This window comes from Colobus angolensis, unplaced genomic scaffold (genome assembly GCF_000951035.1).
Source record: "Colobus angolensis palliatus isolate OR3802 unplaced genomic scaffold, Cang.pa_1.0 Scaffold51, whole genome shotgun sequence".
In the NCBI taxonomy this organism is placed as follows: domain Eukaryota; kingdom Metazoa; phylum Chordata; class Mammalia; order Primates; family Cercopithecidae; genus Colobus; species Colobus angolensis.
The window spans coordinates 4,477,414-4,490,376 of NW_012118599.1; the positions used below are offsets into that span (position 1 = coordinate 4,477,414).

Here is a 12,963-nt window from a genome sequence, read left to right on the forward strand (position 1 = left end):
AGCGCAGGGTGCGGGCCCCGCCGGCCGCTGCGCGCCCGCTGCCATGGCTTTCCGCAGGAGGACGAAAAGTTACCCGCTCTTCAGCCAGGAGTTCGTCATCCACAACCATGCGGACATCGGCTTCTGCCTGGTGCTCTGCGTCCTCATCGGGCTTATGTTCGAGGTGAGAGCCTGGGGAGGAGGGAGCTGGAGGGACAGTGCCCCCTGTCGTGCGCCACCCGGCACACCCCTGCGGGTCAGCGGGCCCTCCTCTGATCTGGGGCTCCTGGCTGCCGTGTACGTTATCTGCACCCAAGCTTTGTGCACTGTATCCCTCCGGCCTGTACCCCGGCCAGCCCAGACAGCACCCTCACCTCCGCGCCGTGCCAGCCATGCCATGCTCTGCTGCTCCCTTGGGCACTCACCGTATCCTGCAGCTCTGTCTGCAGCCCTGAAACCCCAGCCTGGCCTCGAACCAACCGCCGCGCTGCCACCCTGGCTTGACGCGTGGGGTTTCCTTTCTGAAGTCCGGGAGCCAAGCCCAGAGACTCCCAGACCCGCAGTCATTGCACAATCCCCTCTTCCCCCAAGGGGTGGCCACTACCTCTTCTGGGCTTTTCCAGTAGGAGAGACCCTGACCCTTTTCCACTTCCTATCTGATTTTCTGGGTGTTTTGCATCTCAGCTCTGGAACGTGCTGGGATGTTCACGTGTGGCCCTGGCCCCATCCCAGCAGTGGCTTTCTGCGCTCCTCTCGCTCCCACTTTTTTGCTGTGCTCTAGAAGGCCAGTTTTTGGATATCCTTTACCACTCCGTGGACTGTCCCTTTAGATACATCTGCAGCGACCCAGAGCTTCACCCCCTTTACAGAGACAAGAAGAGAGACAGGGATACCCTCCACTTGTTGGGGAAGTTAATTCTCTTATAGTGTAGAAGTGGCAGGCAGTGGATGGGGATCCCACCCCGACAGCAATGCCCTGGTGTTGGCCTCCCAGGCGGGGAGTTGTAGAAAACCAGCAAGGGGTCAGAATTCACAAGACTGATGGGAAGGATTCCCTACTCTTGCAGAGCAAGAAAAATGTGATATTCAAAAGTGGGAAGAACTGGAGGAAGGTTGGCATGGGTTTGTTGCGGTATATCTTGTCTCAGAAGTGAGATATATGAGCGACATTCCCCTCCCGCTCACCGCGGTCTCCTCTGGTTCCTGAGACTCCTTGTCCTCCCTTCTGGGCCAGGTTGCTTATTGCATTCTCATGGTTGAGTTAGGAAGCTGTGATCATTTACAAACTTCCTCGGAGATGGAGGATGGCTTACCTGGCTAAATTTCCTTCCCTGCCCTTCTGTCTCCGGGTTCCCTGTATCTCTGTGAATGACAAGGGCCCTAATTGGCTGGCGAAGCTACTCTCAAGCTGGGAACATTCTTGTGGTGGCCAAGTCAGGGTTGGATGAATGAATGTGTCCGTGGCTGGGCTTTAGGGTCTGTAGGAAATAAATGGTGGTGCTAGGACTGGGGTCCTCACTCCAGTTTTTGGTAGTGCTCCTTTACTTCAGTCCCTCTGTCCTTCCTCTCCCTCTCATAGCTCTCTCTAGTGGTATATTGGATCAGGCTTGCTCCACCTTGTTCTGGGTTCTCCCCTGGAAGTGTGTGGTGTCACACAGAGTCATATCCCTGTGTCTCAGTCCCTGTTCTTTGACTAGTCTGACTGAAAACTGACTGCAGCCTCAGTTTCTCCATCATTAAAGATGTTAATAGGACTGATCTTCCACACAGGGTGATTGTAAGGTTTAACTGAGATCATGTCAGCAACAAAAGCCATAACATCTCCTACCAACATGAAAAAGTCTCTTGTGCCTGGAGCCCTGTGATTATTTATTATAATAATAGCTTAACAAAATAACAGAATTTCCTTTGCCCAGTGCCTTCTCTCCTGTCTGTTTGCTGTCCTCCATTCTAAGAGGACTCCAAGTGCGTGTCCCCAGCCTTGGAGGGTGTGGCTGGAAAGATACATGTGACAGCTGTAAACCTCAAAGCCACAGGCTCTGCAGCGGCCAAGTTTCTCGCATAGCCTGTGGCTCTGTCGTATTTCTAGCATTTGTTAGGGTTTGTTGCCCTACCTGCTTTATCTTTGCTCAGAAAGAGCTACCAGCGCTTGAGTTTGGTACCTACCTCTTTCCCCGGGTCTCTAGTCTTCTGGAAAGTCCTGTGCATTAAACCTGCCACTCTAGAAGTTGAAAGGTGCTAAGAACTCTTACTTCCAGTACCTGGCGAAAGAGAAAGGCCCAAGATGAGAAAAACAACAAACAAACAAAACTACTCTTTCTCTCCCTTAGACTTGGATTGGGAAATGTACCTAGGCCCCTGGTTGAAATGCCTACAGGCCCCTTTTTCCTGCCAACCCCATCTCTTGTTCCCATAGCACCTTGAACCTACAGAACCTACAGGGCAGCTGTCTCCTTCTTTTGGAGGTACTTTGTGAGATTATCAGTCTGTGCTTCTCTAGGAGAAAGAGGGCTCTCCCCTAAGCCTCCAGTAAGAAGGTCTTGTGTTCTTTTGTGCCGGGCACATGGCGGGGGGCCTCACCGTCTTTACCTACTGACTAACTCTCCACAGAGATAAGTATCCCTGGGGAGGGGGAGTTTGGAAGTACTGCCTCTATCAAATGAGAGCAGAAGCGTCCTGGACAGTGTAGGTACCACAGAGAAACAAATATGGGCATCGTCATACTCAGAGTAAAGCAGCGGGAGACGCCTCATAACCCAGCAAAAGACTGGCTGGATATCACTTAGGATCTTCTGGAAGTGTGTGGTGTGCATGTGTGAGTATGTAGGGATGCATATGGTGGGATGGTAGATGCAACTGGGGACTCACCACCCTTTTCCTAGACGTGATGACAGGAAGAGGTACAAGGGGAATGGGAGAAACGGGTGAGAGGACATAGGCTCTTGGGGTTCTGACTTGGCCCCAGCTGGGATTCCTTCATTCAGAAGCTGAGCCAGGAAAACTCAATTATAATTCTTCCCACAAAGAGCGACTTTCTTGGCCATTCCTCCCTCTGGGGTCCTCTGACCTGCATCTGCTAATGGGCTGGGTCCCTCTCCTGCTGTCAGCCCACACCCCAGGCAGCCACAGCCCTTGTGTCTGCATTGCATCCCTGCCTTGCTCTTTCCCCAACTCACTGGTCATCTCTTCTGCATTCAGGGGGCTTCTGTTTCCCTGTTAGGGACCCCAGGGCTTTGCTAGTTCTCTGTCCCCAGGGAGATGATGACTCTAAATTCTTTCCCTTGGGATAATTTCCTTTTGGGAACACACATGAAAGGCTGTCTCTCCTCTCACCGCCCACCCCTATCACTACCCCAATTTTGGTTTAGTTTTGAGTCATCCTGTTTCAAAGGCAGGGGGCAGCTTTCCCTCCCTGAACCCAGGTTTTCTCCCAGTCCTAGAGGCTGCTTGGAATAGAGAAGCTGCTCTGTGCGGCCACAGCACTTGGCTAAAAAATGTCAGGAATGTGGAACTTTATTTTCCCCCTCCTTCCTTTCCACCGTTAAGTCTGCTTTTGGGAGAGGTGGCACGAGGGGGAGTTTCTACTCTACTCTTTGGTCCTTCAGTCCTGTCTTAGGTGGAGTCTGGCCTGACTGTCAACCAGGGTATGGATAGCCGGTTGGAGGGTATGTGTGTCAGATTTGAAAGTAGCCACCTCCCCCCACCTTCCCTTCTCCTTCCAGTGTCCCGTTCTGTGCCACGTTTCAAATTGAAACAGGCAGGAGAAGAGGAAAAGTCTTTCATTAGTGAATGGAGAATGAGGAAAAAGTGGGTGCACTGAAGAGAGGAAGCAATTTATATACTACCTTTCAAATGTCATTTCAAGACTGAAACTTTTTTTTTTTTAAGCTCATTTACAGGCTCTGCAGCTGCAAAGAAATGTTTCCACAATTCTGAACCTATCATTTGTAAGTTTGGTTTCTTTTTGGTCTGTGATGACTTAAAGGTTTGGGGACTCAGAGGAGTTCTTGGTGGTGGCTGGTTTTTGCCTTTTAATTGTTTTGGAGGCAGATTTGGCAGATTTACCTTTTCTTCAGGAACCACCTTCTTCCCTGCTCCTGACACTGATTGACTTGTCAGGGTGAAATGTTTGCAGCATATACAATGGAGCCCATTATGTCACCACCTGCTAGTACATGGCTTCCGTGGCACTGGTTCACATCCTCCCAGACATACCTGTAGGCATCGTAACCTGAAATGTGGCTGCGGGTCCTGTCTGTGAATGTTAGCAACATCATAAAACAACCCTGCTTCTATTGTGTTCATAGAAAGACATATGCAAATGGCGCACATATACATCTGTGGACGTGGGTCAACTTGAGAAGGAGTCTCGCTCTGTGCTCTGTGGTGCGATCTCGGCTCACTGCAGCCTCTGCCTCCCAGGTTCCAGCGATTCTTTTGCCTTAGCCTCCCGGGTAGCTGAGATTATAGGCACACGCCACACACCCGGCTAATTTTTGTATTTTTAGTAGAGACGGGGTTTCACCGTGTTGGCCAGGCTGGTCTCGAACTCCTGACTTCAGGTGATCCGCCCGCCTTGGCCTCCCAAAGTGCTAGGATTGTAGGCCTGAGCCACCGAGCCTGGCCTTTTTGACTAACTTCTAATGCACTTTTGAAGAAGTGCCTTTGCCAGATTTTCTAGTTCCTAACTTTATGCATCTCCCTTTTAGCCTTTTACTTACTCTATCCATGGTGTTGTAGAGAGGTTAGACAGGAACCCAAGGAGGGTTACTTATTCTCTTGGGCGCTCTTGTTCTGTGGCTGGATTTCTGTATGGATGCCTACATGATATGAGCAACAGAGCAGACATTTGGAGCTAGATTTTCTACTGGTCAAGCCTCAAGTGTAATCCTATCCTATGGGATGTAAGGGCACACTGATTTTTCCTGTTTCTTTCCTTGGCACAAATGTGATATCCAGGAAAGTGACATTGATCGGTTAATGACTTTTTAACCCGAACTACCCAGTGAAGGCTAATATGTGTAAAAATACCCAGCACTGTATCTGGCACATGGACACTTAATGGTCTCAACAAGTACACGGATGACTATTGTTACTGACTTCATTGGTGGGTCTGGGAGTCTATGTTTCATCCTCAGGTGGCTCACTGAGCTTCCTGGCTGTATTTTGTTTTAGAGATGATATGTTTTGAGATGGAGACCTTTCCCCCAAGTTCTCCACTGCTAGCCATCTAATCTGCAAACAGACCCATCTCTCTACCCCAGAACTTCTTTTCCCCACGGAGCCTGGTGGTGCAGCTGCTCCACAGAGAACACCTGTTTTCTCTTTGACATCTATCTTATTAGAACACAGGCTGTGGGTACTGGAGGGTCTTAGGGCTGCCACTGTTATCTTTGTGGAGAAGCAAAAACCACAGGGAGACTGCCCTGCAAGTTAAATAGGTACCACTTTTCTCCTGCCTGCTCTGTTGTCTGAACCCTCAGTCACTCGTTTCTCGGGGGCACCGTCCGGACCAGTCACAACAGAGCGCCTTAGTCCCGAGTGTTTGTAGAATAACATGTGTTGCTATGGTGAAAGCTTCACTCTGGCAGGCATGAGCTCCTTTTTGATCTGCTTCTTCATGGGCAGGGGCCCCAGAAATCGCTCTGTGGCATAGTTGATGTACCTCTCATTCCCACCCTGATAAATGACGAAGCCAGAGGGTTGATAAGAGCGGATTAGAGTTCCCAAATGACAGAAGTGCTTTCTAATCAGTGAGAGCGCTATTAGCAGGCTTTGGTGGGAAACTTGACTGATAGTATCTCTTAACCTTTTTATTCAGCTCTGTGTATCTGGTATCCATTGGTACCTAATGGTTAAAGAAAAGAGCGGGGGTGGGGGCGGGGGGAACAGTAACAGTACTAACATGGTTCCTGAACAGCCCTTCTTATTTCACAAACAGACCTTTATCTTTTATACATTCTATTACTTTGCCTTGGTATACCTCTACTGTCTCAGATGTCCCACAGTAGAGGAGAACCACACCTAACTTGGTCGCAGCTGGTTAACATTGCGAGTTAACTGTGTGGTTTAAAGAGCTGTGCAAGTGACTCTTGCAGAAAGTCCTTGCTTTTCAGCAGGGGAAATGGAGGCAGGGTGTGTGTGTGTGGGGGGGCAAGGGGGATTGAGGCAGATCTCTGAGGCCTCTGGTGAGTTTGTAGGAGCCGAGGATTAGGAGAGGGGCTGCTCTGTGGCTCTCCACCAAGCCACGTTGCCTTGTGATGGCTTTCCTCATTTGTCTGGAGGGGCTGGCAGCACTTTACATCTGTGAAATGCTTCACTCGCCTCACCCTGTAATCGGGATGGTTTATGGGGGTTGCCATACTCATCCAGAGCCTGGCTTCTAGAGCAGAGACTTGGCCAAGGACCATCCACTCCAAGTTAGAGTCGGAGCCAAAATAAGAACTCAGCAACGTCTGGCTCACATGTAGAGCTCAGCCTTAATGCTTCCACAAATGGGGCGTCTATGGAATGTAGCCACAGGCTGCTTTATTTTTCTTTGTCTGAGTGGAATCTGTTTATTACCTGGAAGTAATGTCTGTGGCTCTTTGTTCCACTTGGAGGCTTTTCTGCCTGGAACAATTATTGAAATTTGCATCTCCCTGAAAGAGACTACAGGGAGTGACCCAAATGTGTGTGCATATAACGTGTGAACATAAGCAAACACACAGGAGCTTTACCTACTAGTAAAGTTACTGCCTGCTGCTACCCAGCGTCTGTGTAAGAGAAGATGACTCTGGCTGTTATATTTTTACTGCCCTTATCATCAAGTTAACATTGTAGCTGTAGCTCAAGGGCACATCTTTGCTTTGTATTTTATAAGTTTAAAATCTTAGAGGGAAATCTAAGAAGTCTTCTACTGTGTTTACAGAAAAACAAAATAAGACCCTTATTGACTGGGAGATTTGCCCAGGATAGTAGAGTGAATTTTTAGCAAAACGGGGGCTAGAATCCAAGGCTTCTCACTCATCTCTGGTGGTCTTCTACAGCTCTGCCCAGTCTGGAATTCTAGACTCTACCTTTGAATGCCAATATTTATGTAGAAGTCTTGAAATTGAGTGCTGTGCTCATTTATTTGGCAGCTTTTTATTGAGTGCTTGAGTGCCTGTTCTGGGCCTGTGCTGAGCTCTGGGAATGCAGAGATGAATAGGTGGGGTCCCTCTCCTCAAAGAGGTCTTAGTGTGGTAGCTTAAAGCTGATAGATTGTTTGTGGATAGGAGTCAGGTCTTCAACTTGATGTGAGGGCAGGTGTGTCCTCAGACTATTGGACCTCAACCTCTAGCCATCGCTGTTGATGGAATGGGTGGTTTATTAAATGAAGTAATAATGCCCTAAGTGTAGTGTGGTCAGTATTCAAGGAGAAGAGTGGTGGTCACTTTTAGATACCTTGTGAGGCACAGTTGGTACCCTTATACATACGTTATTGCGTAAAGGCAGTCTGTTTGGGCTGCTATGACAAAAATGCCATAGATTTGGTGGTTTAAACAGCCTGCATTTCTTTTTTTTTTTTTTTTTAGATGAAGTCTCGCTCTGTTGCCTAGGCTCAAGTGCAGTGGTGCAATCTTGGCTCGCTGCAACCTCCACCTCCTGAGTTCAAGCGATTCTCCCACTTCAGCCTCCCAAGTGGCTGGGACTACAGGCACCTGCCACTGTGCCTGGCTAATTTTTGTGTTTTTGTGGAGATGGGGTTTTGCTCTCTTGGCCAAGCTGGTCTCGAACTCCTGACCTCAGGTGATCCAGCCGCCTTGGCCTCCCAAAGTGTTGGGATTACAGGCATGAGCCACTGCGCCTGGCCCTGCATTTATTTCTCATAGTTCTGAAGGCTGGGAAAGTCCAAGACCAAGGCGCTGGCCTGGACTGATTGAAACCCTGGCTGGAGTTAGGAGAACTCTTCCACATGGTTTCTTAAGACTTTGAACATCAAACCCAAACATGATCTGTAATGTCTTTTTTGGGTTGGTGGAGCTGATGATTGTACCTCTGATGGGAAGGACATAGCTCTCTGAGCCTCAATTGCCCTGCCTTTGAAATGGAAAGAGGACTTCTTAATAAAGCCCCTGAATTTTGCAGGGACAGAGTATTGTTAGTTTAATCAGTTTGTTCCTTCATCTTTATTATAAAAGTGTAGATATTGTCTCTTGGAGTGTGTTTAATTTTTCTTTTTATCGAGAATTTTAAAAAGAGACTGTTGAGGGGCCCACCACTGTTACGAAGACTTCTGTGGCTATTGGAGAGGGAGAAGGACGTACCTACCTCAGGACAAAGGGTAGAGACAGAACTTATGCAATTATTTATCAGCTCCTTTCCTGAAGGTTAAGAGCAGTCTGGAAGCTCCTGACCTGGAGGAGCAATCCCAGGATAAACAGGCCTTCCCTCCAGCAATTCCTGGAGTCCTGCAGGAAATCACAGGGCCTGCTTCACAATGCCTGGTTTCCGGCTGAGAAGAATTCCTCAGAACTCAGAGCAGAATTGGAGCTTTTCAGACCCACGCTTTTGGAGTAGAGACTGTGTTTTTAGTTTGTAGTCCAGCTTTGTACTGGATCAACTTGTGACCTCAACGGGCAAGGAATAACTTGTTTATGTGGATTTTGTGACTGTTTGGAGGAGGAATGTTGAAGTAGAAAGGAATGGGTGGTAGTTGATTTTTTTTAAAAAAACATAACAGTTTGGGCTCTGGTTTAGGTATGATGGCTGGAACATGTGCCCTTCTTTCAGGGTTCTTAAGGGATGAGTTATGGCTGGTGCCAGTGGAAGGCCTGCAGCAGGGAGGCGTGCAGTGAAAGGGGCGAGGACAGGGGCCTGGATTCTTCCATTAAATAGCCTTGTGGCCCATGCAAGGCCCTTCACCTCTGTGGGCCTCACCTGCTTCATGGATGTGTTGAATGTCCGGTAGCCTGGTTGTGTCTTCTTAAGAGGGGCATGTAGAACAGTACTGGAAAATGTGTATAAAACTAAATTGCCAGTCAGAAATTGGGAGAAGGAGAGAGGCACCTTCCCCCAATCCTGTAGCTTTAGAAGTAGTAACTAGGGAAACATTGTGCCTCTGTTAGGTTAGTGGGCTCACTTCTAATCTTGGTTTCATTTATTACTTGAGTTGAAAACAGATTCTAGCACAAATTCGGGGTTGGCATGAAATACAGCTTAAAGGCAGAACCCATGATGGAGAAAATCCGTATATTGGAAAGGAATCTGGGCTTGGCTTTGTGACTTTAAAATCACCATCCATAATGAACAATGTTGAAGTTTCAAAACTAAATCTGTGGCAATATGGAGAATTTGGCTATCCAGACTGATTCATCTGCAGAAATTTCTAGAAAGCTACAATTTTATAGCCCTGAAGTAAAAAGCAAAGTTGGTCTGCTGCATAGTACATTTTATTACCCAAGAAATGTAAAAGAAACATTTCTGTCATTCTTCGCCCAGCCTGGGAAATACCCACATTCAACACTATTCAACCATTTGGCCATTGAGTTTTATTTTATTTATAATCATTCAGCAAATACACTTACTCTGTACAAAACACTGAAATATGAAATGCAAGCCAGCTAACATATTTGTTGATACAACTCTCTCCACTGTGCTCATTTTGGAGCTTCAGAAAGAAGAGAATGTGACGCTTCTCAGCTGCTCTTCCCTGCATTTCCTGGGTCCAGATAACTTCAGGCATGACAACTATGGCCTGGCCAGATTTTCACTGACCACTTACCACGCCTTTAGCCTGCAGCTGTGGCATAGCTAAGTGTAACTTGACCAATGTTGTTGGTTTCTCAGCCCTACCAGTTGGGTTGCCGCTCACATGGCCCAAGGGATCACATGGCCCAAGGGACGTGAGTCTGAACTGAGCTGGTTTTGACCTCTTGCCCCTAGTTCTGCAAATGTTGGTTAAGCAGTGCTTTTGTGTGAACCATCGTTCTAGATGCTGGGAACACAGAGAAAAAGGACACGTTGCTTAATCACAAGGAATTTACCATCTCGTAAGGGAGATAGATAAAAGGAGGCAAGTATAGTCACTTGATGATGACTACCCCACTTGAGCTGCCATGTGGGTCTTCTGGTCTAGCATACAGTGGTGCTCAGTAAGTGTAGTCTGCTAGAGGGGATGCTTTGGGAACATGGAAGGGGTGGTCTCCCAGCTCAGAATAGGAATAGATGGATGCTAGATAAGGCCAAAGAAGGAGATATGGGAGGGCGATAGAACAGTCCATCCTTTGTAGACAGATGAGCTGGTATGGAGCATTGGACACTCAGCACACTGGTGTCATAGGATGCTCTGGAGGTGGGACACAGCGGGGACAAAGGTGGAGGTGGGGTCAGATCACCCGAGGGCCCCTTAGGTCCTGCCGTGGAGTTGAGGCTGTCCTGGAGGTAATGGGAGCCTTTAAAGACTGTTAGGAAAGACAGCGGTGATGAGGTTGCTCTGGAGACTACCAGAGTGGTTTAGGGGATGAGATTAGAGATTAGAGATTAGAGTCTAGAGATTAGAGACAGGAAGTCTGGTTAGGATGCTGGGGCACTGATCCAGGTGAGAAATTCCACCTGGGGAAATTTCAGTCTCGACCTCCAACCAGGAAGCAAGCCCCCAAAGCAGCTGAACTGTCTCTGGTGTTGATTCAGAGACTTCAGAAACTGCAAGGCCGTTCTCAGCTCTCGTTCTCTTAACGTTTCATGTAACACAGGCAAGCAGCAGGGCAGTGGTGGAGTGGGCAAGGACAGTGAAAGCTGGGAGAGAGCAAGGGCTTTTCCCTAGACCTTCTTATAGCCCTTTGGTGTGCCGTGATGCCAGTGGTGCTCCTGTAACATGCACATCATTCCGTTTTGCTGTCTTGCATTGCCTTCATATGGTTTTATCACTGAAGTGTCTTATGGACTTATTATAATAAAAAAGGTATTTGTTTGCATCTCATGTAACTTCTAATTTTTTAAAAGGTAGGGACCCAGTGAGTTAGAACATCTTTTCTCTCTGCCTTTTGTTTTATTAGCTAAATAAGCCATAAAGAAGCTTGCATGCAAGTACCGTGGCCTTACTTAAGGAAAGTGGTTTTGTTCCAGTGTTCAGCAGAGGCAGAGGGAGTGGGAACTTCCTTTGTGGAGGCTTTTCTAGAGATAGTGGAGGTTGGGAGGGCCATGGCATATTCGGTGGACAGAAGAAGTAGGCATGGCCTGTATGTGACGTTTATTCAAAAAAGTTACTTAGCGCTCACTATGTACTGGGGTCTACCTATATTTTGCACCTGAAAGTTCCGATGAAGGTGTCAGTAAGTAATTTTTTGAAGTGCGAGTGATAACATGAAGAAGACTGGTTGATCCATTGTATGCTGTTCATCTCTAAACTTTTGCCAGACCCCCTAGAAATAGATGCAGTGAGATTTTCCCTTTGTCTGATTTCTAGCAGACTAGTTGAGTATCTAGGGGTCTTCTTACCAAGGCCTGTTGGTAAGGCTCCCAGACCGCCATCCCCATGCATGACTGTAGATTGCATGGTCTCTGGAAGAGGGAAATTCAGCAACTGTATATACCGGAACCGAAACCCACAGCCATCACTTGCCCTCCCCTGCCTTGCCCCCAATGTCTGTTCACTAAGTTCAGTGGTTTTACCTCCTGAATTGCCCCGAGGTCTCCTCTCGTCCTGATGATCTTTTGTTTTAGCTCGGGCACTTGATATTCCTCTCCTAAATGGCTATGGTTGGTCCTAACTCGGACCCCACACTCTCATCTTTTCTGATCCTTTCTCCTCATAGCTGTCACGGGTTGTCTTCAAATGCAGAGCTGAGCCTGGGTCTCCCTACTTAGACTCCTTCCAAGGTGCCCGCCTAAAGGCTGGGCAGTTAGCTTGCCGTCAGAGCTTCCCTGCAATCTCAGCCTTTGTCCTGGACTCTGTACCTCCCGCAGGCCTCATCCCTGCCCTGACCCTCATTGCAGACCAACCTACCTGTGTTCCCTGAACATTCCCTCCTCCTTCATGCTTCTCTACTTTTGTTCATGCACCATGTACTCCAAGTCATCTCATTCCCCATTTCATCCTATAACTGCTATTTCTTTTTTAAGGCCCGCCTCAGATACGGCAAAAGCACCCCCTGCTCAGAAGGTGTTTCCCAGCCCCTCTGCCCTGAGAGCGTTAATTCCTCCCTTTTCCCCACCTCTGTCTTTCTCTTGTTTATTCGTTCAGCCAGACTTGGACCAAGCATTTGCTCTCTGCCAAGCCCTGTTCTTGGGGCTAGGGATAAAGGATGAAGAGGTGAAGATTCTGCCTCCATTGAGTTGAGAGTCCTTAGGGAGTGACAGTGTCACTGCTGCTCTTGTGTGTGGTGGGTACAATGTGTTTGTCTGGGAAGGGAGCATAACCCCACTGGGAGGGGTAGGGACCATTCATTTTAAAAAGGAGAAGTTTGGGCTGGTCCTTGAGGTTCGAGGGGCATGGGGTAGGCAGATGTGCTGGGGAGAGGGAGTTCCAGGCAGAGAGAAGGCATGGGTGCAAGGGGAGTATGGCAAGTGTCTCTATATTGCCAGAATGGGCTGGGTAGGGGCTGGTTAAGGATGGAAGTGGTGAAAAGTGACACCGGACTGGCAGGCAGGGTTCTGGCCATGGAGGTGTTTGTTTAAAAATTTGGGTTTGGTCCTCAGCTTAGGTAATAGGGAGTCATTGAAGATTTTTCAGCATGAGAGTGACTCCAGTTTGTACTAGGGCGGGGCATGGCTCCTTGCGCTTGCCGTGAGCCATCCCTCCACAACCTCAGGAAAGAGGTGTTTCACATGTTCTCAGTATCCCCAGCACCTCTGCACCTACCACGTAGTCAGGATGAATTTGTCAGGTATGGTCCCGTGTACACACAGGATGGTGTGTGTCTGAGTTGCCTTTCTGCTGCTAGTGGTCATTTGAGGCTTTTCTATCCATGTTGTCTCTTCTGGGTTCTCGGGTAATCAGTAAGAGATGCTTTTGAGCTGGCT

At 48.2% G+C, this 12,963-nt stretch overlaps 1 protein-coding gene across 1 annotated transcript in view; it reads left to right on the top strand.

The window, feature by feature from the left end:
• TRAM2 (translocation associated membrane protein 2) overlaps positions 1–12,963 on the top strand; it is an 88,388-nt gene continuing 75,425 nt past the window's right edge. The window contains exon 1 of the mRNA XM_011960238.1: positions 1–163. Coding sequence (XP_011815628.1) covers positions 44–163 — 120 coding nt within the window. The 5' untranslated portion in view covers positions 1–43. The remainder of the gene's footprint in view (positions 164–12,963) is intronic.